At 41.4% G+C, this 26,095-nt stretch overlaps 1 protein-coding gene across 1 annotated transcript in view; it reads right to left on the bottom strand.

The window, feature by feature from the left end:
* The window catches only part of LAMA3 (laminin subunit alpha 3), a 238,456-nt gene that overhangs the window by 25,161 nt on the left and 187,200 nt on the right, over window positions 1-26,095 (bottom strand). Inside the window, 18 exon segments of the mRNA XM_044295643.1 lie at window positions 1,625-1,772; window positions 3,653-3,786; window positions 6,942-7,101; window positions 7,787-7,938; window positions 8,126-8,308; window positions 9,695-9,834; window positions 10,406-10,585; window positions 10,689-10,805; window positions 12,061-12,160; window positions 14,787-14,928; window positions 16,588-16,742; window positions 17,313-17,429; window positions 19,373-19,569; window positions 19,731-19,889; window positions 21,272-21,383; window positions 22,482-22,592; window positions 24,861-25,012; window positions 25,951-25,992. Coding sequence (XP_044151578.1) covers window positions 1,625-1,772; window positions 3,653-3,786; window positions 6,942-7,101; window positions 7,787-7,938; window positions 8,126-8,308; window positions 9,695-9,834; window positions 10,406-10,585; window positions 10,689-10,805; window positions 12,061-12,160; window positions 14,787-14,928; window positions 16,588-16,742; window positions 17,313-17,429; window positions 19,373-19,569; window positions 19,731-19,889; window positions 21,272-21,383; window positions 22,482-22,592; window positions 24,861-25,012; window positions 25,951-25,992 — 2,501 coding nt within the window.

The following is a 26,095-nucleotide window of genomic DNA, read 5'->3' as shown; positions in this document are numbered from 1 at the left end:
ATTATGGAGTACATGAATGTGTATTGTATATGTATGTATAATAGGCACATTACTGTATGAATGGTATTAGATTTTTACAGTCTAGGACTGTATGAGTGCAATATATGTATAACCCGTGTTTGCGTGAGTTTCCTCCGAGTACTCCGGTTTCCTCCCACACTCCAAAGACATACTGATAGGGAACTTAGATTGTGAGCCCCATTGGTGACAGCTTGATGCTGATGTCTGTAAAGGGCTGCGGAATATAGTAGCGCTATATACGTGCATTAAGTAAATAAATAAACCTGTAGTTATACAGTATATGATTATGTGATATGTGTCCGTGTAAACTGCACTGACACAATATTGTATGGACATTATAATTATACAGTGCATAAACTGCACTGATACAACATTGTATGAATATTATAGTTATACAGGGTATGACTATGCGATATGTGTCTATGTGTAAACTGCACTGATACAATATTGTATGAATATTATAGTTATACAGGGTATGACTATGCGATATGTGTCTATGTATAAACTGCACTGACACAATATTGTATGAACATTATAATTATACAGTGCATAAACTGCACTGATACAACATTGTATGAATATTATAGTTATACAGGGTATGACTATGCGATATGTGTCTATGTGTAAACTGCACTGATACAATATTGTATGAATATTATAGTTATACAGGGTATGACTATGCGATATGTGTCTATGTGTAAACTGCACTGATACAATATTGTATGAATATTATAGTTATACAGGGTATGACTATGCGATATGTGTCTATGTATAAACTGCACTGATACAATATTGTATGAATATTATAGTTATACAGGGTATGACTATGCGATATGTGTCTATGTGTAAACTGCACTGATACAACATTGTATGAATATTATAGTTATACAGGGTATGACTATGTGATATGTGTCTATGTATAAACTGCACTGATACAATATTGTATGAATATTATAGTTATACAGGGTATGACTATGTGATATGTGTAAGGCCTCATGCACACGGATGTTTTTTTTTGCGGTCCGCAAAAACGGTTTCCGTTGTTCCGTGATCCGTGTCCGTTTTTTCTTCTGTGGGTCATTTTTTGATTTTTGGAGGATCCGCGGACATCAAAAATGAAAAAAAAAAATCTAAGTCAAGTTTGCCTTTGAAATGATAGGAAAAAACGGACACGGATCACGGACACGGATGACAATCTTGTGTGCAGCCGTGATTTTTCACGGACCCATTGACTTGAATGGGTCCATGAACCGTTGTCCGTGAAAAAAATAGGAAAAAAATGGACTGGAAACACGGATCAGGGACGCGGATGCCAAACGGAGCATTTTCAGATTTTTCCACGGACCCATTGAAAGTCAATGGGTCCGCGGAAAAAAAACGGAAAACGGAACAACGGCCGTGGATGCATGAGGCCTAAACTGCACTAATACAATATTGTATGAATATTATAGTTATACAGGGTATGACCATGTGATATGTGTCTATGTATAAACTGCACTGATACAATATTGTATGAATATTATCATAGATGTAGATTGTATGACTGTGTGAATGTTATATATCAATGTAGAACATTCAATCACACATTTTCATATTTGAATACCTCTTTTTCAGCGAAGAACAGCAAGCCAACATCTGAGGTGGTCTGAACAGTTTGCTCGAAGCGCAAGAATTTAATGTTGGGCACATTGTAGGAGATGGTGGCATAGCCAATGCCTTCAAAGAAACTTCTTTCTGATTCTTCTTTATATCTATGGCAGTAAACAGGTTTAGTTAAATAATAAAGTAAAAGTGAAATTCTGAATTACAACTTATATAACAGCTATACGCCATGTAAAAATAACAGGCACACCTCCTATAACATAAGAGCAGGTGTTTGCTGAAAAAACACTTTATAAAAACAAAACAAAAAACAACAACATTTTATTTATAGAAAAACCCTTATTAACATGTTTCTGTCATGGATTTCTTGCTGAACTTCTATAACATTGCAGCAACATAAAGTGCATGGTGCAGACTTTAAAATCCGCAGCATGCTCTGAATTCCACAAAGATTTTTAAATTGTTGCAGATTTCCGGTGTGGGTAATAATAATAATCTTTATTTATATAGCGCCACCATATTCTGCAGCGCTTTACAATTCAGAGGGTTTATATACAAAACAAAAGACATCACAAAGTTACTGGCTAATATATTGAAACACTGGGAGTGAGGAGCCTGCTCTCAAGAGCTTACAATCTATAAGGAAGTGGGGCAGACACAAAAGGAAGTTGATTGTTATATGAAGTGGTCCGGTCATCTTTATACTGAAAGGAGTGGTGTAGGCCGATCTGCTTTGGGCATAGGACTGTCAGAAGAACAAGTTCAGGTCTGAAGAGTTGGGAGGGGGAGGAGGATTACTGGGAGAAGATCAGCTTTGGAGGCATGATAAGCCTGCCTGAAAAAGATGTGTTTTTAAGGCACGTTTAAAGGTAGTTATGTTGGGAATTGACCTGATATTCCGGGAAAGAGCATTCTAGAGAGTAGGCGCAGCTCCAGAAAAGTCTTGAAGATGGGAATGAGAGGTACGGATTATGGAGGATGTTAATCTTAGATCACTGGCAGATGGAGAGCATGAGTAGGGTGGTAGATGGAAATGACGGAGGAGATGTATGGAGGTGCAGAACTGGGGAGAGCTTTGTGGGTGAGGGTGAGAAGTTTGAACTGTATTCTGTGGTGGATGCGCAACCAGTGAAGTGACTGGCACAGGCTAGTAGCATCAATATAGCAGGTGTACAGATAGATTAGCCTGGCTGCTGCATTTAGGACAGAATGAAGGAGAGAGAGTTTAGTGAGAGGGAGACCAATTAGTAATGAATTACAGTAGTCAAGACGAGAATGAATCAAGGCAATAACAAGAGTTTTGGACGTTTCCACAGTAAGAAAAGGGAAGACTCTGGAGATGTTCTTGAGGTGCAGACGACAGGAGAGTGCAAGTCATTGGATATGGGGAACAAAAGAAACATCTGAGTCAAACATGACCCCAAGACAGTGGGGGTGCTGCCCAGGAGTTATGAGAGTACCGCAGACTGAAATTGAAATATTGGGAGTATGGGAGAAGTGAAGTCAACCATAAGATAAGGCGGCAGGGGAAGCAGTGTCAGAGTGTTAAAGCCAGGTTTCTGTAAGGGCCAGCAGGTTCAGAGAGTGTGAGAGGAAAAACTTATGGATTGTGGGGAGTTTATTACAAACAGACCATGCGTTCCAGAGTGCACAGTTAAAAGAGACTGGAGAAGATGTACAGTGAATATTAATACGATTTTCAGGGTTTCTATTTGTGGCAGATGAGAAGCTTAAGTTGCCAATAGATTGTGGAATCCAAATGTCAGATTTTGCCCTTGAAGCGGTTGTTTTTGGTTGGGTTCTACAATGATGAAATGATCACTCCTGAGATCCCAGTGATCAACTGGAGGAAGCCCAGCAGTAAGGGCACCACCACAGGAGAAGTGGGACATTACACAGTTTCTGTTCAAATCGATGGGCTGTCTGTACAATGCATGGAATGGTTGGGTCCTCCATAAGATTCCCCTCTATTAATGCAGAAATTTCTAATGGGGTATTTGAACACCAGACAAACCCTTTATTAGCATACCTTTTGCAAGGCTCAACCCTCTTCGTGTCAATGTTGAATGTCTGTCGGAAATTGTACAAGCTGATTGCATTTTGGTTCATGTCCTCTAGTTCAATGCAGCCCTGGTATTTTGGAAAGTCCAGTCTGGGTGGAGGCTTTTAAAATGGAATAAAAAAATAACAATAAAAAACAGGATTAAGATGCTTCAAAAGGGAACACTTTAATACATCTATGCATTTTAGGTATACTATTTAACTAACAGAGGATTATGTACTATACTATTTGCCTCTCAATCTCATATTCATTTGTTACAGGATCTGTCAAGGACTAATGCTGAGTCACATATATGTACACACAGTTCATCATAACTTTACCAGCAATGATATTATCAATGGTGAATTGCAATCTGATTTATACTCAAGAGGACAGTACTGCATGACCAGATATGAACATTGGGGGGCTTCTGGAGTGTGACAATACATACACAGTTACTGTAGGTTGGAGCAAAAGCGCTTTAATATATTCTTTCTATACCTAAGCCTTTAACCATGACATCCTCTACATATAGGGTAAAGAAGGTTTCACCATCATAAATGGGGATTCTTTACTGTAAGAGCAGTAAGACTATGCACCTATCAATGCTACGATGGCTGTTTCATTAACAAGATGACCTGCTAGATGCTTTTCTTGGAAAGAATACTATCAGTCAGATTTCTAAAAAATTCTCTGATTTGGAATTCAATATTTGGGTGCGCAAAGTGGCAGAGGGACTCATTAACACCTAAAAATTAAAGGAGTTTTCTGGTTTGGGGTTAGTAATGCTTAATGACTATAAAAGTGTCAAATAAGATGAAACTTACTAATATACTTCATATTTTAGTTCCTTGCCATTTTTAAGATATTACTGTAGTCTGCTGTAAGTGCATGAGGACAATGCTGGTTACATGCACTTAGCTGAGCAGGCTATGGGTTTTTGGCCTCTGAAGGTAAAGAGACTTCTCATTCATTTACAGTAAATTATCTCAGGGCCCCTTTCACTAGCATACAGTTAATATATACATGTCTTATTTACAAAATGTATTAAAGTCGTTATTTCATGATTGATGTAAAAAGTGAAAATCAGACATCAGATAGTACATGGCAATCTGTTTCTAAGAAAGCTAGAACCAGCCCTGTACCTCACATGGGTCCAGAGATCTTCTCATTCATTGCTCTGCTAGATTTATTTCACGCTGGCAGCTCGGGGGTGTGTCCTTTCGCTAGGATGTGTCCTTTCTACTGCAGCTATCTCCCTATAACATATCATGTGGTATGTCCTTTCTGCTGCAGCTCTCAACCTGTGTCGCAGCTTCTAACAGTAAATAGGGCTGGCAGCAGTTGAAGGACAGAACTGAGCATGTGTGACCACTTCAGTAGGTAGATACTGTATGCACATTACTCTACAAATTAAACACCAGAGGGGCAACACTGTAAGTAAGGGCTCTTTCACACCTGCGTTATTGTCTTCCGGCATAGAGTTCCGTCGTCGGGGCTCTATGCCGCAAGAATCCTGATCAGGATTATCCTAATGCATTCTGAATGGAGTGAAATCCGTTCAGGATGCATCAGGATGTCTTCAGTTCCGGAACGGAAGGTTTTTTGGCCGGAGAAAATACCGCAGCATGCTGCGCTTTTTGCTCCGGCTAAAAATCCAAAAATCCTGAAGACTTGCCGCAAGGCCGGATCCGGAATTAATGCCCATTGAAAGGCATTGATCCGGATCCGGCCTTAAGCTAAACGTCGTTTCGGCGCATTGCCGGATCCGACGTTTAGTTTTTTCTGAATGGTTACCATGGCTGCCGGGACGCTAAAGTCCTGGCAGCCATGGTAAAGTGTAGCGGGGAGCAGCATACTTACCGTCCGTGCGGCTCCCGGGGCGCTCCAGAGTGACGTCAGGGCACCCCACGCACATGGATGACGTGATCGCATGGCACGTCATCCATTCGCATGGGGCGCTCTGACGTCATTCTGGACCGCCCCGGGAGCCGCACGGACGGTAAGTATACTGCTCCCCCGCTCCCCACCACTACTATGGCAACCAGGACTTTAATAGCGTCCTGGCTGCCATAGTAACACTGAAAGCATTTTGAAGACGGATCCGTCTTCAAATGCTTTCAGTACACTTGCTTTTTTCCGGATCCGGCGTGTAATTCCAGCAAATGGAGTACACGTCGGATCCGGACAACGCAAGTGTGAAAGAGGCTTAAGTAAAGAGAATATCTCACAACTGGAGCATTTTTGTAACAGAAACTAAATTACAAAAGTAACTAGTTTTTCATGAGGTATCTCCCAGGAAAAGAGAACCATCTTGCTAGCGCCATCGTTTGGAAGTGGAAATCTGACTTTTTAACAAGCTTGGGCATGGGAAAGTAGCCAAGCCAAACATCCATCTCTTTCCCTGGGAGATACCTCTTTGCATAATATTTTCCCATGGAGCATTGCCGATAAGTCTTCATACACAGCTGGTGTCTTTGAGAAGAGCTAGTACCCTGCCTAATTTTTCATGCTGATATATATTTATATATATATATATAATATTTAATGCTAGCACAACCCCTTTAAGAATATTCAGTAAATTACAGCATAAGGCTCTGTTCAGACTGTATTACAGCCTACTGTCTCCAGTATAAATTGGGAGGATTTTCCAAAGTACAGTATATGGGCTCATGCACACGACCGTATGTATTTTGTGGGCCGAAAAACACGTATCTGCAAAAAAAAAGGATGACATCCGTGTGACGTTACATTTGTATTTTTTGCGGATCCATTGTAACAATGCCTGTCCTTGTCCTCAAAATGGACAAGAATAGGACATTTTCTATTTTTTTGCAGAACGGACTTTCAGACATACAGATACGGAATGCACACAGTCATTTGGTATTTTTGCGGCCTCGTTGAAATGAATGGTTCCGCATACGGGCCACAAAAAAACGGAACGGACATGGACAAAAAATACAATTCTGTGCATGAGCCCTATCTATGACTGAACATATGTCACTATACATTTTTCACTGGATACCTCTGGATTGAAAAGTGTAGTCAACTATGCCTTTCTATACAGTAAAAAGAAAAAAAAAGACATCCAGGACACTATTCTCCAGCGGGTGAAGGGGGATCTATGGCTACATTCAGTGCATTCGTCGGCAACTGTCCCAGCTCATACACTGAACATGTTCACATAACCTGATATGAACCGAGCCTAACACTGAATTTAAAACACAGAAAAAGACTCCCCAGTATAATAATAGCAGAACATGTAGCATAAACTTACAGTAAAGTCATCTGGGTATCCTCCAACATAAAACACTACATCCTCAGCACTGAGATCGAGCAGAGTGTGTCTCTCCGTCTCTGCCGTGTACGTTTTGGTTGGGTCTGGCTTGTTGGATGTGAATGCTTTGGTGTAATTGAGAGTAACATATTGGTAGATCCTGAAACACAGTAAGACATGGTGCCACATTTAACAACTTCATTGTTAAATCCATTCCTGTCCCATAGAGAATGAATGTGTCCGCACCCATTCCACAGAATTGCGGAACGGTTGCGGACACATTCACGGACGTGGGAATAGACCCTAAAAACGAGGGATGGGGTGGGGCACTTTCTTCTTCTTGATTCTTCAAGCACTGACAGCGTTTCAGCTGGTGAGTGACCTCCATAAATACTTGAAATTCCTGCCGAAAATGACCTTCCTCCAATCCACTTCCACGATTAAAAATAGCTCAATGCCCAGAAACTGGTCAGCAACACCTTTGACCAATCAAACGCTGTCCTGTTACCGGCTAACTTTTCCTAAGGAGCCATGTAGAGAAAAGAACAAGGAGGGGGACACAGGCCAGCACAAAAAAAAAGTGTCTCAGTGACACCGTGAGGGGCCAAATTTCTATAATTACACAGGTTACTCAAGTATCCTTCTTCTCCAGTATGTTAGGTCAACCATTAGAGGGCTGTTAATATAAACAGGACTATGCCAGATATCTGGAGGAATTGTGCAGGACATAAAGTATAGTAAAAAAAAAAATGACACCTGGTCCGCAGGTTGGACATCCATGCCCCATAGCATAGACATCTGTCCACCATACAGAAAGTATCAAAATACTCCGTCTACATGCTTACCTCTCTAACATGACTCTGTCCAATATTGCTTCATCTGCCTTATTGGATGAAATAAATTGATCCACATTGATTTCAGCCACATTGCCGCCAAGATTATAGACACACATAAGCTGGCCATCTTCAACGCCTACGCCTATGTAATCCTTGGAGGTCTAGAAAAGAGAGAGCGCTGCTCATATTCTCATACAATATACTGTAGCACAAGGAAGGAAAATGACTACTGCTTACATTTAACTCTTACTATAAGGACAATACAGTAGTATATTTTATAATAAATGCTCTAGGGAATAGTTGTTTTTTTAGCAACAGTTTCTCTTTTACTAGGTGTATTTCTCTTACATCTTTACTGCCCAGATACATCACAAACATATTTGCGGATATCTGGCGTTTCCTGCGATCTCCCCGACTTAGAGGTCTTTGAAGGTAGAAGGAAAGTGAAGTATATGCCTTTAAGTCTTCAAGATTGCTCGGAGGTCGAACATCCACTCCTGAATTGCCATCGAACCTCATTGGCACAACTACCTACAAAGAGACAATCGATCTGGTTGAGAATGGTGTTTAGGAGAAAGTTAAAAAAAAAACCATAATGTGATATAAAACCAACTCAAAGAGACAAATATTTTGTGTCTGAATATTGTAGTTAATGTTCTGTAGAACCATGTCGTTCTGTGCATCTATTGCGCCAAGGAAAACTGAACTTGGATGAAATTGTGGACACAGTGGTACCTACTAAATGTCACCTTCTCCCACACTTAAAGGGACCCTGTAAATGTAATAAAATAACCAAAGGAGCAATACTTACCCCTTTTCTCCCCTGTTGCTTCCAGCTCCGGTTCTCCCCGCTGCTGACATCATCTCCTGGCTGCAGCGGTGATGTTCTGTGCACAAAGGTCGCAATTCAGCCATTTGCCTCAGCTGTATACGCAGCAGTGACCTGTGTGCATGGAACGTCACCGCTGTGACCAGGAAAACAAACAGTGACAGGGAGGCTCACATGGGGGAGAGTCACATATGGCAAATTATTGTCCAATCCTAAGATCTGCACTTTGTGAGGATGTTTAATTGAAAAAATTGTTCCATTGTATTCAGCATTATGAGGTTGCTGCCACACTACGTCTTTTCATGGAGTTTTATTTTTGGCTTGTAAAAAACCCCATGAAATTCATGCATTTCATGTGTTTCTTGGATGTGGTGGTTTTTAGTGTTTTTTTTTCTATAGTGAAGCCTATGGAAAAATGTCTGAAAAAGAAAAAAAGCCACACCCAAAACATGATATGATTTGAAATAAAAGCCTAGAGACTAAAAAAGGCAGAAAACTCATGTTACTTGATAAATTTGGCTTAGGCCTCATTTTCTTTTCTTGTCTGTTCCGTTTTTTTTTTTTTTGCAGACCGTATACGGAATCATTTATTTCAATGGGTCCGCAAAAGAAAAAACAGAAGTTACTCCGTGTGCATTCCGCACTTGTCCGCATTACGGACAAGGATAGTACTGTTCTATTAGGGGCCAGCTGTCCCATTCCGCAAAATACGGAATGCACATGGACGTCAGCCATATTTTTTGCGGATCCGTTTTTTGCAAACTGCAAAATACATACGGTCGGGTGCATGAGGCCTTATCCTTAGACCTAACACTCCAACTACTCCAGTTTTCCTACTCCACCCTCCTTCCGGAGTGAGACTGACTTAAAAAAAAAAAAAAAAAAAGTCTCAATGATAAATCTGGATTTAAATTTATTAACATAGCTAACCACACCCACTTTTCCACCCACATTACAAAACTGGAGTGAGTGAGTGGTTTTTGACACCAGAATTCTGAAGTGAAGGGATGATAAATCAGGGCCACTGTATTTCCAGCTGTAGGTAGGTAATGTGAAGATATGTTAGTATTGCACAGATCAGAACTTACCCTGTTTGCTGCATCTCGGGCTTGCTGAATGAGCTCTCTTATACGACTCACACTCTCTGAGATGTTTCCTAGCGGCACAAGACTATTGATGCGATTCATGGCATCAAAAACATTGGGCAGGCTTCCGCTTAGTTTCATCACTGAGGTTTAAAACACAGTTAGAAATTAGAAAGCAAACCTAATTTTTGTAAAATTTTTATAAAGCAGTTGTACAGTCAAATGTATTAGACAGGAGAAACTGGTGGATACAACATCTGGCTTCCATATCAGTAATAACTGTAAACCCTAAAACCACTTGGAGCTGCTTGTACCTTGTAATATATCTCACTAATGTCTGTAGGCAGCCAAACAGGCCTCGGCATTAACTACAGGGTAATACCCCATCTCCAACTACTCATCTCATTCAGATGTGTGTCCACCATCAGTAAAGCTGTATGAGAACAAAGCTGAAAATCAGATGTTGTATGCACACAGATCTGCAGGATAAATGGAGAATCTCTTTCGGAAGGGAAGCATAAATAAAAAAACAAAGAATAACAACAATGAACAAAATGTAAAATGATTCTAACTAAATACTGTAAATTAAAAATGAGAACCCAAAAGGAAAAAACTAAAGTTTGACGCCTAACAGCTGGTGACACATTATTCAGTGCTCGCCAATTGCAAATCAATAGATCAATACGTTTTCTGTTCTTGTTACAAATTGCTCACCAGAATTGCTTGCCTCTTTCAGAGCCTCGTTGAAATTAGAATTTTGTGCCGTTCCAATTGTACCCTTAAGATTTTCCACGTCGTCTTTGATGGGCTTCAGTTCTGCTTGGACATTGTTAGTGATTCCATTGGCATTGGTAACTAAGCCCTTAGCATTATTGATCATGTTCTCTATGTCATCTGAAAAGCAAGCAAATGTTGGTAAATTGGTGGGGGGTGGGGGGGTTTGACATGGAAGAATATTACAAATGAGGAAAATATATGGAGAAGACAAGCTGTTCACCTCTCTTGATGTCATTGATGCTGTTTTGGACAGCTCTGAGGTCACCGGACAGCCTATTCTTCTTCTCTGTGGCATCTGTCAATCTGTCCTTTATATCTTCAAGCTGGGGGCTTGCGTCTAATTAAAAATACATGCACAGATTGTTACCGCAGCGTGTTTAATTTCATAGAGCTTCAATTTATTACCACGGGTAGATTATTTGTGCAAATACTAGTTATCAGTTGCACTGAAGAGGACAATGTACCAGTTGTCGTTGGAGTTTTGCAGTCATTGTTGGACGTATGTGCCACTCTATAGGCATACTGTGGCATCACCTATAGGCACGGATGTAGCTAAAGGCTCATGGGCCCTGGTGAAGGAGTTCAGCTTGGGCCCCCCTTCCCTCAGTGCTTTGTGGCCAGGGGCAGGGAAGCACATAGCCTTAATGCTGCCTTAGACAAAAATTTAAACAGCACCCTCCTCCCCCCATGCCAAATTCTTGACCTAACCCCTTCCCTCCAGCTTGCACTTTCTATAATACCAGTGAATTTTTATGTGGCCCATGGGTCCTTGAGCCCCCTCAGGCTCCTAGGCCCGGTAGCGATTGCTACTTCTACATCCCCCATAGGTACGCCCCTGCCTATAGGTTCCCACAGTAAAAATATATATACCTCATAGCAAACATTTTTTTTGCGGGATGTCTCTGTGTAAAATACAGTAGACTGTGCAATTCCATACAGCAAAAAAATAAAAAAGGTACACCAACCTATACATGCCCAATAAAGCCACCTTCTGTAGCCTCCAATAGGTGGCTGAGAGACAATAGATACATCTGAGGTATGTGCCAGGTGCTTCCCTGCACATACGGCAAACAGACTCTGCGAAACAGTGAGAACCCACGCAAAGTGTATGGACACAGAAGGAGGCTTGATGTGTAAATGGTATCAAATACAAACAAAACGTCTTTTTGATACTGATGTCAAAGGCATTTCATATACAAGTGGTCCCTCAAGATACAATATTAATTGGTTCCAGTATGACCATTGTATGTTAAAACCATGGTAAGTTGAGTAATCGTTCCAAAGCCCCAAAATGTCATCCAAGATAAGAGAAAATGAAGATTTAAGAAAAATAAGCAGATAACTAAGACTGATAAAACAAGTCCTTACATATAACAGTCAGGAATAGCTGCTAACTAGCAACTAATCCAGCTATTATACCAGAGAAGTGACCATGCTTGGTCTGAGGCATTGTATGTTGAGTCTAGTTTCAACTTACGATGGGTCAGAAAAGACCATTGTATGTTGAAAATATTGTATCCTGAGGCCATTGTATCTAGAGGGACCACTGTATGTTTATGTTGTTACCCGTTCATACGCTTGTTCAGTTTTACCTGCAAGTGATTTCTGTGTTCTCTTGGCCTGATCCAGCAGTGCTTCAGAATCTGTCAGTGACTTTTTGGCTTTTCCAGGCAGATCCTCACTTTGTACTTTCTAAAATAAATGTAAGTAAGATCCAGTCAATAAATGCTCATTAAATTCTTAGAAATGAATTAGAAGAGACGCAAGCACAACCTTATATCATAAGAAGAAGAGTGCGGCATGTGAAGCACGCTGGAGAAATTTGCTACAGTCGTGACTTGCCCTTTTATGGAGGCCCACCCCCTTCTCAGCAGTCATGCCTCCTCCCTTGACACATCACACGTCTGGGCATAGGTGCTACAGCATCCCGGAGCCACATATATTTGGTGGTCATGGAGGGCTGCTTTTTTTTCAAGACAAAGCTCATGCCATTCATGAGAGATTTGCCAGCTCTTCTGGGAGTTGAGCATGTCTCCCCTTCTTCCAGGAGCCTCTTGGATATTTTGGGAGGGTTATCAAGTATACCAGAAACATTGAGCCCCAGTGCAAAATCTGTAACAAGGCCTTCGTCTACCACATATCATTTATAATAAGGTCTTTAGGCCTCCTCAGGCACCAGAGCCCAGGTGAGATTGATACCTTTGCACCACCTATGGCTATGCTTCTGTGAATGACGTACAGTGGGATGCGAAAGTTTGGGCAACCTTGTTAATCGTCATGATTTTCCTGTATAAATCGTTGGTTGTTACGATAAAAAATGTCAGTTAAATATATCATATTGGATTTACAGAAAGTGTGCTATAATTGTTTAAACAAAATAAGGCAGGTGCATAAATTTGGGCACTGTTGCCATTTTATTGATTCCCAAACCTTTAGAACTAATTATTGGAACTCAAATTGGCTTGGTAAGCTCAGTGACCCCTGACCTACATACACAGGTGAATCAAATTATGAGAAAGAGTATTTAAGGGGGTCAATTGTAAGTTTCCCTCCTCTTCTAATTTTCTCTGAAGAGTAGCAACATGGGGCTCTCAAAACAACTCTCAAATGACCTGAAGACAAAGATTGTTCACCATCATGGTTTAGGGGAAGGATACAGAAAGCTGTCTCAGAGATTTCAGCTGTCTGTTTCCACAGTTCGGAACATATTGAGGAAATGGAAGACCACAGGCTCAGTTCAAGTTAATGCTCGAAGTGGCAGACCAAGAAAAATCTCGGACAGACAGAAGCGACGAATGGTGAGAACAGTCAGAGTCAACCCACAGACCAGCACCAAAGGCCTACAACATCATCTTGGTGCAGATGGAGTCACTGTGCATCATTCAACCATTCGGCGCACTTTACACAAGGAGATGCTGTATGTGAGAGTGATGCAGAGGAAGCCTTTTCTCCGCCCACAGCACAAAAAGTGCCGCTTGAGGTGGGCTAAAGCACATTTGGACAAGCCAGCTTCATTTTGGAATAAGGTGCTGTGGACTGATAAAACTAAAATTTAGTTAATTTGCCATAACAAGGGGGAAAAGAGGAAAAAGAACACAGCATTCCAAGAAAAACACCTGCTACCTACAGTAAAATATGGGGCTGGTTCCATCATGCTGTGGGGCTGTGTGGCCAGTGCAGGGACTGGGAATCTTGTCAAAGTTGAGGGACGCATGGATTCCCCTCAGTATCAGCAGATTCTGGAGACCAATGTCTAGGAATCAGTGACAAAGCTGAAGCTGCGCCGGGGCTGGATCTTTCAACAAGACAACGACCCTAAACACTGCTCAAAATCCACTAAGGCATTTATGCAGAGGAACAAGTACAACGTTCTGGAATGGCCATCTCAGTCCCCAGACCTGAATATAATATAATTGAAAATCTGTGGTGTGACTTAAAGAGAGCTGTCCATGCTCGTAAGCCATCAAACCTGAATGAACTAAAGATGTTTTGTAATAAGGAATGGTCCAAAACACCTTCAACCAGAATCCAGACTCTCATTGGAACCTACAGGAAGCGTTTAAAGGCTGTAATTTCTGCAAAAGGAGGATCTACTAAATATTGATTTCATTTCTTTTTTGTGGTGCCCAAATTTATGCTCCTGACTAATTTTGTTTAAACAATTATAGCACACTTTCTGTAAATCCAATAAACTTCTATTCACTTCTCAAATATCATGACAAATATCAAATGACATTTTTTATGGTAACAACCAACGATTTATACAGGCGATTAACAAGGTTGCCCAAACTTTCGCATCCCACTGTATATCCAAACCACTTCTCCCACCATTATAACTGGTTGCTTCTGAGTACCAACGTATTTCAGGCTTCTGTGCCCTTTGCTCCGGTACAACTGCACAAGTACAATACCTAAGTAATGGTGCAACTGACTGACTGGCCAATCGAAGATGTAGGCCATTTGCACATATGATGCCACAATGCCTAGAAAAAAAACTGTCACCACAAGAGTGTTTGAGATGGCGGGATACTTTTGTGGAGGCACATATCTCAATTATAAATTGCTTTCAAGTGAAAGAATCTAGTCCCATTTGATATTTCAGGATAATGCTTTTTCTGCCACCTTGTGGTTAAATGCCGGAACTAACTGAGTGGCAAACTACAGTAGATAGAAAAACACAAATGCACAAAACAGTAGTGAAAAAAAACACAACTACACCCCAAAAAACAAGAATCGGAAATGCATGATGTTGTTTTCTCTGCCCCAGAGTAATAGTTTTTCAGATACTACATGTTCCAAGTTTACTGGGGAACCTTACTGTCAGAGCGGAGTCGGCTGCTGTCTTTGCTTTCGTTGCGGCCTCTTCTGCAGCTTTAATTGCATTTATGATATCTTGATAAGCATTAGCAGCATCCACAGCACAACGCACCAGCTCCTCATTGCTAGTGTTCTTCTTAATTCTGTGAAATAGGTAACACAGGTAGTTAGGATAATCTGCATGCTGCAATTCAATGATTTGTTTCACAGTGAAAAATCCCAGTCCATAGGCTCTTAGGGCATATCCATGTCAAAAAGTTGGATCCCTCGCTAGGACACCTTTCTATTAGCCAGAGGAAAGATGCACTAATAAAACATAGCTCCCACTCTGGTGGACACCAGAAAAAAAGAAATCTCTGCCTGCAAGAGAGCTGCCTCCTCCCACTTTTTAAAAAGTGCAAAATGTCTAATTATCTTGGCGCGGACAACAAAAATTATACATTTCCTGCTAGACACTTTGAAACATGTACAAGTATGTACCATAGTGGTAGCTGTGCCAGCTTGTTTCCAATAACCACCAGTAGAACTGTGAGCACAACTGGTCCGTAATACAGGGTGTAACTGAGGATCAGTATAAAACGGTTAAAGGAAATGTGGCACCAACATTTTTTTGTTTACTAGTTAAAACCAGATAGTAACACAAATCCTTTTTTCTAATCTCTTTTTATTTTCTGATTTATTTATTCTATTTCCTGAACATGATTATGGGGGCGGCCATCTTGCCTGAGCTGTTCTTAACAGCATTTAGAAAGCATTAAGAAAATTGCTTGATGGCAGCTACATAGGCCATAGACTCAATGGTCTGGAAGGAACCTCATAGATTTCTATAGGAAAGTTTCCTAGGCATGCTCTGTGCAGAGATCAGGGAAAGAATAGATAAGCTTTGACAATTACCTATTGTTAATGGTGGATCATGTCTTATCTGACATTCCAATCCTGCCTGTAAGGGTACCATCACAGGCGGCAGATTTTGTGGCATAAAATTCTGCAACTGAAAATCAGTTCCATTTACCTTAATGCAGGCATGTCCAAACTGCGGCCCTCCAGCTGTTGCAAAACTACAACTCCCAGCATGCCCTAATAGCTGTAAGCTACCCAGGCATGCTGGGAGTTATAGTTTTGCAACAGCTGGAGGGCCGCAGTTTGGACATGCCTGCATTAATGGGTCTTGCAGAAATCCATGTGCTTGCTGTCCCATTCAATCTGATTTTCAGTCACAGACATTTCTGCCACCAAATCTGCCCTTGTGTGAAGGCGCCCTAATGATATCACCTCTGTGTCTAGATAAGCAGGTAACTGCAGTAATGCCATCTGTACAGACCAAGAAGTGGCGCCTATTATTAGGCTTAGCGGTCAGTATGAAAACTGCAGGATTTTAGGGTTTTTGTTTAAATATAGATAGTGACATGGGAAATTTAAAATACCATCAAAAATTCTTTAAAAAAATATGTTAAACATAAAAATGTGATTTAAACAATAAAGATCATTTTCTGATGACATATTTCCTTTAATGTGCAGATAGGCAATGTATAGAGTAGATCTGTACACAGCTGGGTGCAGATTTTGATGGATTTTCTGCAGCCAAACTAGGAGTGGACCCAAAAGATAGGAAAATATCCACTTCTCGCTTTGCCTTAAAAACACAGCCAAGAACTGCACCATACCAGCACTGTGTGAACAAGGCCTTAAGGGCTGAACTAGAAAACGAGTATGCATACAGTAATTGAAAGGAGACACAGACATGTTGTCACAGCACTCTGTAGTGCAAGTAGGTAAATGTACAAAAACAGCGTAGCACTCACTCCACCAGCTGATCTGCCAGGTCCTGCAGGGCCTGAGCATGCTTTTCTGCCAGTACCACCAGTGGCTCTTTACTTGCTGCTTTGGAGACATTGTTAACTTTCTCATTTAGTTCCTGCTCAGCGCCGTACAACTGTGCAGCCAGTTTTTCATATTCCTATTATTTAAAGCAGGGTATGAAAGATGATCAGTCTGCTATTATTCCAGTTACACTCCATATGATCCTACCTAAATACTGCATTCTCTTCCTAGGAATGCAGGGTTAAAAATGGCCACCACTACAGGGTTGTCCCTTAGCCTTCTTTCAGTCCAGTGAAACATCTTTTGCTTTCAAAGTGCATTGTCAGCAAATCGGGAATCCGCAAAATACGGATTTGCAGTCTTCTTTGCATCTGGACCCATTGATTCCAATGTGTCTGCAGTCCACATTTTGCAAACAAGTATGGGACATGTTCTATCTCTTTGCAGAATGGACATATGGATGCGGAAGATCTGTGTGCTTTCCCTATCCCTATGTCCGCAAATAGACTATGTCTGCAAAATGTGGACCACGGATCCAATGAAAACAATGGGTCTGCAAAACAGATATGGTCATGTGCATATGAGATATGCAGTACACTTTATGCTATATTATGCTGCATGTGTGTTAAATATGATGGCATATAAATACTAGGTAGCGGCAGTACATACATCTATACCAAGCCCTGGTTTGATTTCTGTCATTTACCTCTTTACTTTTCTGCAGTAAATTCACCATACTGCTGGTCTGTCCCAGACTAGTCTCTGCTGCCTTCAGAGAGTTGGTTGCCTCTTTCTGCTGTCTTCTTAAATCATCAACTCTTTTCTAGAATGAATGCAGAATAAAAATATCATCAATCGTATCACAGAAGCTTTATGGTTAAACATAGTAAGAATCCATTCAATGGGACAACTTCTGGACCTGTACATTTAAGGGCCCTTTTACATGGGCACATATCACTGGGCAATGATAGGCAACGAGCGATCATATAAATGTTCATCCCCGATGGGTCGTCCTTCTTCACTTTCTCATCAGCAGGACATCCCTGTTTACACAGGGCTGCTGACAATGATTTTTGTGCTGCATAGGGTAAGTTCACACTTAGTTCTTCTTTGTGAACTGAAATTGAATGTAGCAGATCCACTCCATTGAAACCTACAGAGATTTCCAACTGTGTCCGTGCAGAAACCGCACCAAGAAAAGACATGCCCTTTCTTGGTGTGGTCTGGGAAACTACATAGAAATCAACGGAATGCATGCCAAAATTCATGCACAAGAAGCTCTTTGTGAACTTACCCTAAGGGCTCATTCAGACGAATGTAAGGGCTCTGAGCCCGTGTGAATCCCATAGTGCGGTGCGGACCCATTGACTTGAATGAGTCTGCGATTTGTAACATAGTAAAAAGATAGGACATGCCCTATGTTCTGCCATGCGGCAGCACAGACCTGAAAGCCCACTGAAGCGCTTTGGAGTGTTGCCATGGATTTCTGATCTGTGTCTTTGCTCCGCAAAAGATGGGACATATCCTATCCTTCGCAGCATGGAGTTCACATGGCCAGTGCCTGTATTTTACAGGCTCGCCATTTGCAGTCCATAATACGGCACCGAGCCCTTACGTTCGTCTGAATGAGCCCTAAAAACTGGATCAACAAGATTGTGTGATCACTGAAACATTTACACTAGCCAATAATTGACCCAATCATTAACTCGTGTAAATGGGCCTTTGCTCATACATCTCAACTCTGTTACACAGATGGGATAGCACAAACTTATTTCTAAAACTCCACTGTAATAATTTAAGAAACTGCAAGCCTAATTCATTTTTTACCCTGATAAATCAGGAACAGAGAAGAGCACATAATATATATATATATATACAGGGGTGTATCTATCACAAGGCAAACAAGGCATTTGCCTAGGGCGGCACTTGAAAAGGGGGCGGCAAAATGCCTTGTTTGCTTAGTGATAGTTACACAATATGCTAAATATATTTTTTGCCCCTTGTCCGATCCTTCATTATGCAAGTGGCATCGCCAGTGCCACATAGTGAAGGAGTTGAAAAACTTACTTCCTCCCCCTCCTGACTTTCTCCCAACCTCCCCTGCCTTTTGCGTTCTCACGTTGCCGTCGTGACGTCACACGGAGGTGGAGTCACGGGCCGGCAACGCTAGAGTGAGCCTTATCTCCTCCAAGTGCAGAGCGGATCCTGCACACGGTCACCGTGAACACTGAGGCCAGGCCCCAGCCACCAATGCACTGATCTTTGAGCCTGCTGTCTTCAAAAACTGTAAGTACTTAAATTACAGTAATTCACAAAAAATCAATTACTTAGTTGTTTTATGGGACAAGGGGGTTGGGACCCGTTGGGTGGTTAGAGGGGGGAGAATTAGGGAGGGATTAATACTGTACTAACTCTAGCTGCACATTGTTTTTTAACAAGGAAGGGGTGGGTCAAATTTATATTAGGGGGGTGCCCGAGTTTAGTCTCGCCTAGGGCAGCACAAAACCAAGATACACCACTGTATATATATATATAATGGGAGAAACTATTTATCTGTCACTTGGCAAATGAAAATCTCAGACATGGTCGATCCACCCAGTGAATCCCACTGACTGGCAAATCTCAAAGTGTTTGGTGAATCCGCGAGATCAGGACGAGAGAGAGACAGGAGAGGAGAGACACCCTAAAGATATACCAATAATCTGTAATAAAATAAATTAAAGTATACATATTATAGACTATCATAAGAGATGTCACAACCATTACCTTAATATCTTCAAGGGTCATTGCATTTTCTTTATTCAAGTCTTTTGCTTGCTTAGTTTGTCCAGATGCTTCATTTAGTGCATCTCGAAGGTCATTGAGTTTTTCTTCATAATCTTTTATTGACTTGGTGATTTCTCTTATCAGATCCTTATGTTGATCCAGATGCTTCTGGAACTGGTTCCTCACCCGGTTTAGCACTAAAAATACATAAATTCAATAATGAGATTAGCTCCACTTCACTCCTGTGGGCATCAACAATACTTTAAAAACATCCTATAAATATTGGATGACGTGAACACAGGATCTTATGTCACACGTGGCTCCAAGTACTGGACAGACGTGACTCATCAGAACTTACAAGTTTTGGCTTCCTCTTTCTCCAGCTCGGCTTCTTTTTTCTGTGCATTAAAGTTGCGTTGTCTCATTTCATTTAACATACGCTGAGCTTCCGCCATGTTCTTAGATACCTCTGCAGGGCCCGATACACCTCCTTGTGTACCAGCGTTCTTAATAAGAACTGAAAAAGGCAACAAATGATGGTCACATAATCATAAATTAAGATATTTGTGAGGGCCTGTCACCCTGCTCCCCCACCAATCAGCTGTTACCTGCAGCTTCTGGGTCCAGAACTCACTCTTGAACGGAACAAGAAGCACAGCTCTGTATGTAACCCTGTATGGTCACCACACTTAGAATGGAGCTGTGTTTCCTGTTCCATTCCAGAGTTACTTCCAGAGCCAGAGGCTGCAAGGGACAGCTGATAAGTGTGGGTGTAGGGTGTCTGGCCCCCCGCTGATCGGATATTGATGACCCATCCTGAGGATAGGTCGTCAATACCAGGAGCCTGGTAAACCCCTTTAAGATATGATTGCATTACACTAACATGAAAGCAGGCCTTTTTTACAGTATGGAACTCCTTTATACAAACATTATACTAACATTTAACCATTAAGCATAATCTATGTACATGTTTTCAGTTTAAAACCTGGTATTTGGAACAATCTCTTACATCTAATGTGCCATTGTAACTGCCTGGTGTCATATGCTCACTAACACCTTTCGGAATTGGATTCATGTGTCATAAAGATTTTGCTTGTTTACCCCTATGCTATTTCCGCACCTATGCTCTTATCCCCTTTTCCTATCCCTACTGGATGTGAATAAACCACCATTTTAAAGGGGTATTCCCATCTCAGACAATGGGGGCATATCGCTAGGATATGCCCCCATTGTCTGATAGGTGCGGGTCCCACCGCTGGGACCCGCACCTACAATGAGAACGAACCGTAGAGCGCTGTGGCTGGAGAACCCCAGATTTCCCGGGGTCCGTCCACCACCAAGCGCTGCTCCCATAGAAGTGAATGGGAGCGCACCACGCATGCGCGGACCATGCTCTCATTCATTTCTATGGGGCAGACGGCAATAGCTGAGCCACCGTTCTCATTGTAGGTGAGCGTCCCAGCAGTGGGACCGCATCTCTGACTACCACCTTCTCAATATTGTATGTATAGTTCTTCTGGATCTTTACATCATGCTGTATATATAGTGTCATGAGGATTCCTCAATTACCTCCACTTGTTATTTGTGATGACTGTTTTTGTGTTTCTTGAAAATACCAATGAAAACATGTTTAAAAAACGAACATAAACTAAACTAAAACTTGAGTTTCTCTGAGAAAATCGGACTTTGGACAATATACAGAATGTCAATATGTTAAATACACTGTTGCAGAAAAACTTAACTTGACATTAAATACAACAAAAGCCATGCAATGTCAAGATAAAGTTTGCTGCAATTGTGTATTTAACTCATAAATGTCAAATGAAAGACTGCTACATCTGTACCTTGAAATAAGGATACTGGACCGTATGTGATACACAAAGATCATAAACAACCTACTGTTAATATTCTTTATAAGAAGGTCTATGGTCAGCAGCATGTGACTGGCATTACGGAAGGTATCATCAGCGTTCATCATGATGGCTTCATATCTTTTAGAATTACTTTCGGCCTGAAAGAGATAGCATGAATAAATATACGGTAATGCTTGCGCATTTGTGGGCCTACGAGAGGCAGGGATAACATTTAAGGTACAACATACTGGAGCCTAGTCCAGCCAGGTCCTTAAGAAGAAGGTTGTGCAATCTGTAAATGCACAATAGTAAAGAAAACATGCTAGATATAACAATATAATCACTATAAATAAAACTATTAACACTGCTTCAATGAATTTGTTTCTAAAATGGTTCACTATGTGGTGCGGTTTCTTAAAACTTTTCTCTATAAGTTCCATTTTACCTAATACTGAGCTCCAAAACCACTATATTGTCAAGGATTTAAAAGCTAAGATTTCAGCTGCCTGAAGCCATCACTAGAGGGAGCTTACTGATATACAGTACACTGAACCCAACAACAATGCAGTATGCCATAAGCTCCATGTGTCTGCTATTAAATGTATGCCAGTGCTGGGGATATTGAGCTCTACATCAGAAAAAGTGAGGTCTGACTGCGCTAAAGATATACAGCATTAAGAAATTAATAATAAATGTTGGATTTTAGGCTACTTTCACACTCGCGTTTGGTGCGGATGCGTCAAGGATCTGCACAGACGGATCCATTCAGATAATACAACCGTCTGCATCCGTTCAGAATGGATCTGTTTGTATCATCTTTAACATAGCCAACGTCTTGAACACCAATAAAAGTCAATGGAGGACGGATCCGTTTTCTATTGTGCTAGATTGTGTCATAGAAAATGGATCCGTCCCCATTGACAAACATTGTGTGTCAGAACGGATCCATTTGGCTCAGTTTCGTCAGACGGACACAAAACGCTGCAAAGCGGAATGGAGACGGATCGGAGGCAAACTGATGCATTCTGAGCGGATCATTTTCCATTCAGAATGCATTAGGTCAAAACTGATCGGTTTTGGGCCGCTTGTGAGAGCCCTGAACGGATCTCCCAAACGGAAAGCCAAAACGCGAGTGTGAAAGTAGCCTTAACAGTAGTATGTGAGGTCATTGGAAATTAGGTGGAGAACCCAAGCATAGCTTTAGAATTAGTGTTCAGACAAGATGGCCTCTGGCCATTACAGAACATCAGGCTTACCTTTTCCAGCAGACCTGCTATCTGCAGTTTCAGAGCATTCGTTTCTGTGTCCAGGCTGTTCACCTTCAGGCGCTGACTTGTGAGTTTACTATTGTAACTGTCAAATTGTTGCTGCAATAAAAATACAGAAATAAATATGACTATTAGTGAGATTTGCATGGCTTTTGTCACGTACTTACCTGCCTCGTAGCGGCGGTGTCACTCAGTTGCCACAGTAACTAGCCCCACTGCCAAAGAGGCTCAGCGCAGGTGTCATGTGCTTGCTGTCAGAGGGCTATTTAAATGGGCTACTGCTGGCCATAGTCTGTGATTGTCCTTCTTTTTTTTAAATCAGATCTTTTTTTATTGAGCGTTTACAATGCAAATACACTGTTGTACAAATCACAAACAGAGAAGACACAGAAACATATTTCTCATATGGCTAACATCAATCAAGTTACCCAACGGTAAGCAGCACTCAAATTTCCACCCATCCCCCCACCCTTCCCTTCCCACCCCAAGTTAGCATCAAAGTTACAAAGGCATACCGCTACACATTCCTATTCAGACGTCGAAACGACAGCCACGGTTCCCATAGTTTCTCAAACTTTGCCGGGCAGCCGCGTTTCTGATACACCACTCTCTCATAACTTAGCATCGTGTCAACTGTACATAAGAATTCGCCTAAGGTGGGCGGCGCTGTCTGTATCCAATGCAAGGCGATTAACTTTCTAGCAACATATAACACTCTTCCAATTGCTAATTTAAGTATCTGACTAGTGGCCAGTTCAGAGACATACCCCAACACACACACTCTAGGGTCAGGCGGTATCCGCACCTTATAAACGTCCTGTATAGTCTGATTTACCATCTCCCAGTACCTCCCTAACCTCTCGCACGTCCACATCATATGCACCAAATCTGCAGAATCCACAGAGCACCTCGGACATTCAGCCGTCGGTCTAAAACCAATGCGGAACAAAAAAAACGGTGTCTTGTAAACCCTGTGGACAATGAACAGCTGCGAGAGTTTACGACCTTCACTCAAGGAAGAGAGAGGTATCGCCTCCAGTATGTCAGACCATTGGTCATCAGTCAGCTCGCCAACATCCTTTTCCCATTTAACCCTAGCCGTCAGCGGATGGGACAGTAAAAACTTGTCGAGCAACAGCTTGTATATACAAGAGATCATACCTCTCCTCGCCCCCCTGGATAAAATCTGGTGTAGTGCAGCATCTCGCCCTGCCACCACAGTCTCGCCCCTAAATGTGGAGTTGTATGCGTGTCTCACCTGAAGGTATTTATAGAAGTGGGCTCTAGGCAAGTCATATACCTCCTGCAATCTGGCGAAGGACTGGGCTCCAGGCAAGTCATATACCTCCTGCAATCTGGCGAAGGACTGTGATTGTCCTTCTTGGCCTCATTAGTAGCGTTGATCGCGAATATTCTAATTGCAAATTTTTATTGCGAATATTAGCACTTCGAGAATTCGCGAATATCTAGAATATAGTGCTATATCTTCGGAATTGCGAATATTCTAGATCAGTACCCATGATCCCTCACTGCTTCTTGCTTGTGGGCCAATGAGAAGGCTGCAATATCTTTGACTTTAGGAGTAATGTTGCGAATTTTTGTATCGTGAATTTTTATCACAAATTTTCCGATTGCCTGGAGATCATAAATTCTCGAATATATGACGAATATTCGCCCAAATATTTGCGAAATATTGCGAATTTGAATATTGCCCCTGCCGCTCATCACTGCTCATTAGCATGTATTACTGTTGTTTGAATCCTTGGTATTCTGACTTTTGGATTGGCCCCGATCTTGCTCCTGCCTGCTGATTATTCCTCTGACGTTATTTCCTGACACTGACCCAGTCTGGTGTTTGCCTCTGTGTTTGAATGTTGTGTTGGTTCTGACGTATCTCTCTGGTTTGGACTCTGGCCAGATTTTGACTTAGCTTTTGGATTCTGATCCAGTCCTAATTTGCCTGACTGATTCTGACCTCTTTCTGATCTCTTTCTAAATTTAGGCACCTGTATTTAGCAAGTTGTGGACCGTCGTCAAGTGAGGGCTGCCCTTTAGGGCGGATCGTCCAAGTGGTTAGGGACAGTGGTGAGGGTAGAGTACAGAGCTGCATTGTTCCTTACCCTACGCTCAAAATTAGAGAATATACTGTATCTCATTGTTTTCTGTAATTTAGAAAGACATAGATCTAAAAAGACAACTAATCTTGCACTGCAAACAAATGTGTTCCACTTAATACATCTACATACTGTATGTCATAGAGCTGGGAGAGCAAAAGCCTAACGATACAGATTTGACTTGCAAGATGAGAAGTAGGAGATTAGCATACAATAAATATTAGAGTATACAGATGACCCGTCTAACACTTACTTTTACTTCTCGGATGCGGGCTTCTAAAGCTCTGATCTGTTCCAGTGCCCGGCTGGTTGCATTGATGCTCTGAAGCCTTGCCTTAATTAGGTTGAGCTCGTCACTTATAGTCATTAAGTCCATGAGCAGAGTATCGACACAGCTGTCACATACTGGAATTACACAAGTGCAGACATCATGAACACATGAAAACCAGATTAGGTTTTAAAGGGGGAAAGCGAAATTAGAAAAAAAAATATCTACAGATATCCTACAATGTGTGGTCCTATTGAGCACCAGAATAAGGCTCCTTTCCTCTGTTGTATGTTTTTGGGCAGTTATTCTCAATACTTAGATAAATTACATCAGTGTAACCCCAGGGTTATGATCATACACTGTGCTACCTATTAAAGGCACAGCATGAGTACGTTGTGCAAACATGTTACATGCCCCGAGGTACACATACCACAGGGTAAGAACTTAGGTTTTAGGGCACAATAGTTGCTTGAAAACACTAATTCTGGCTCCTTTACTAATCACCCCCTTGAATATCCTTTTTTATAATGTGTGACCACTAAAATCCCTAGTTTACGGTTGAATAGGAAAAAAGAGCCTCCACGGCCTGCATAGCAAGGAACCTTCTTCATTTTGAGATATTTATATCGACAGACCAGCACATGGAGAAGATTTTAATAGAACATGAAGCTACATTTTAAAGCAAAAAACAATTATAGTCCAGAATTGACAAAGTCCTACTCAGGTTCTAAGCCAAGACCTTCAGCTCAGGAGCTGGTGCCATAGAGATCTGATAGTGCTGACTCCCAAGCTCTGTAAACTTTGCTATTCAGCTTAGTGTATGCATTTTTCTTACATATCAGCTAGGCAAACCACAGGCACCCTGGTGGGATTATTATTCACAATGGCATACCTACTAGACCATTGTATCATACAAGCAGATATAACCCATTCACGTGACAATTAGACAGCCTTATAAAACATGGCGCATTGACATCACCACATATAGTATTTGCAGTTTTCCACTGGAATTGTATTAGGGTGCATACATTGGCCATTTTATACTGATTAATTCATATTTTGTGTCAACACTTACAGTCATCACCTCCTGTGTCTTTGGGATCTTCATCAATGCATTCTGGGGAAAAAATGGAATAAATATACATGATTATACTAGTGAATGTGTATCTACCCCCAATTGACAGTGTAATTATTATTATTCACAATAATCTATAAGGCAA

This window comes from Bufo gargarizans, chromosome 5 (genome assembly GCF_014858855.1).
Source record: "Bufo gargarizans isolate SCDJY-AF-19 chromosome 5, ASM1485885v1, whole genome shotgun sequence".
Classification (NCBI taxonomy): Eukaryota; Metazoa; Chordata; class Amphibia; order Anura; family Bufonidae; genus Bufo; species Bufo gargarizans.
The sequence above is the reverse complement of the archived record's forward strand: the minus strand, read 5'-3'. Positions and strand labels throughout refer to the sequence as shown.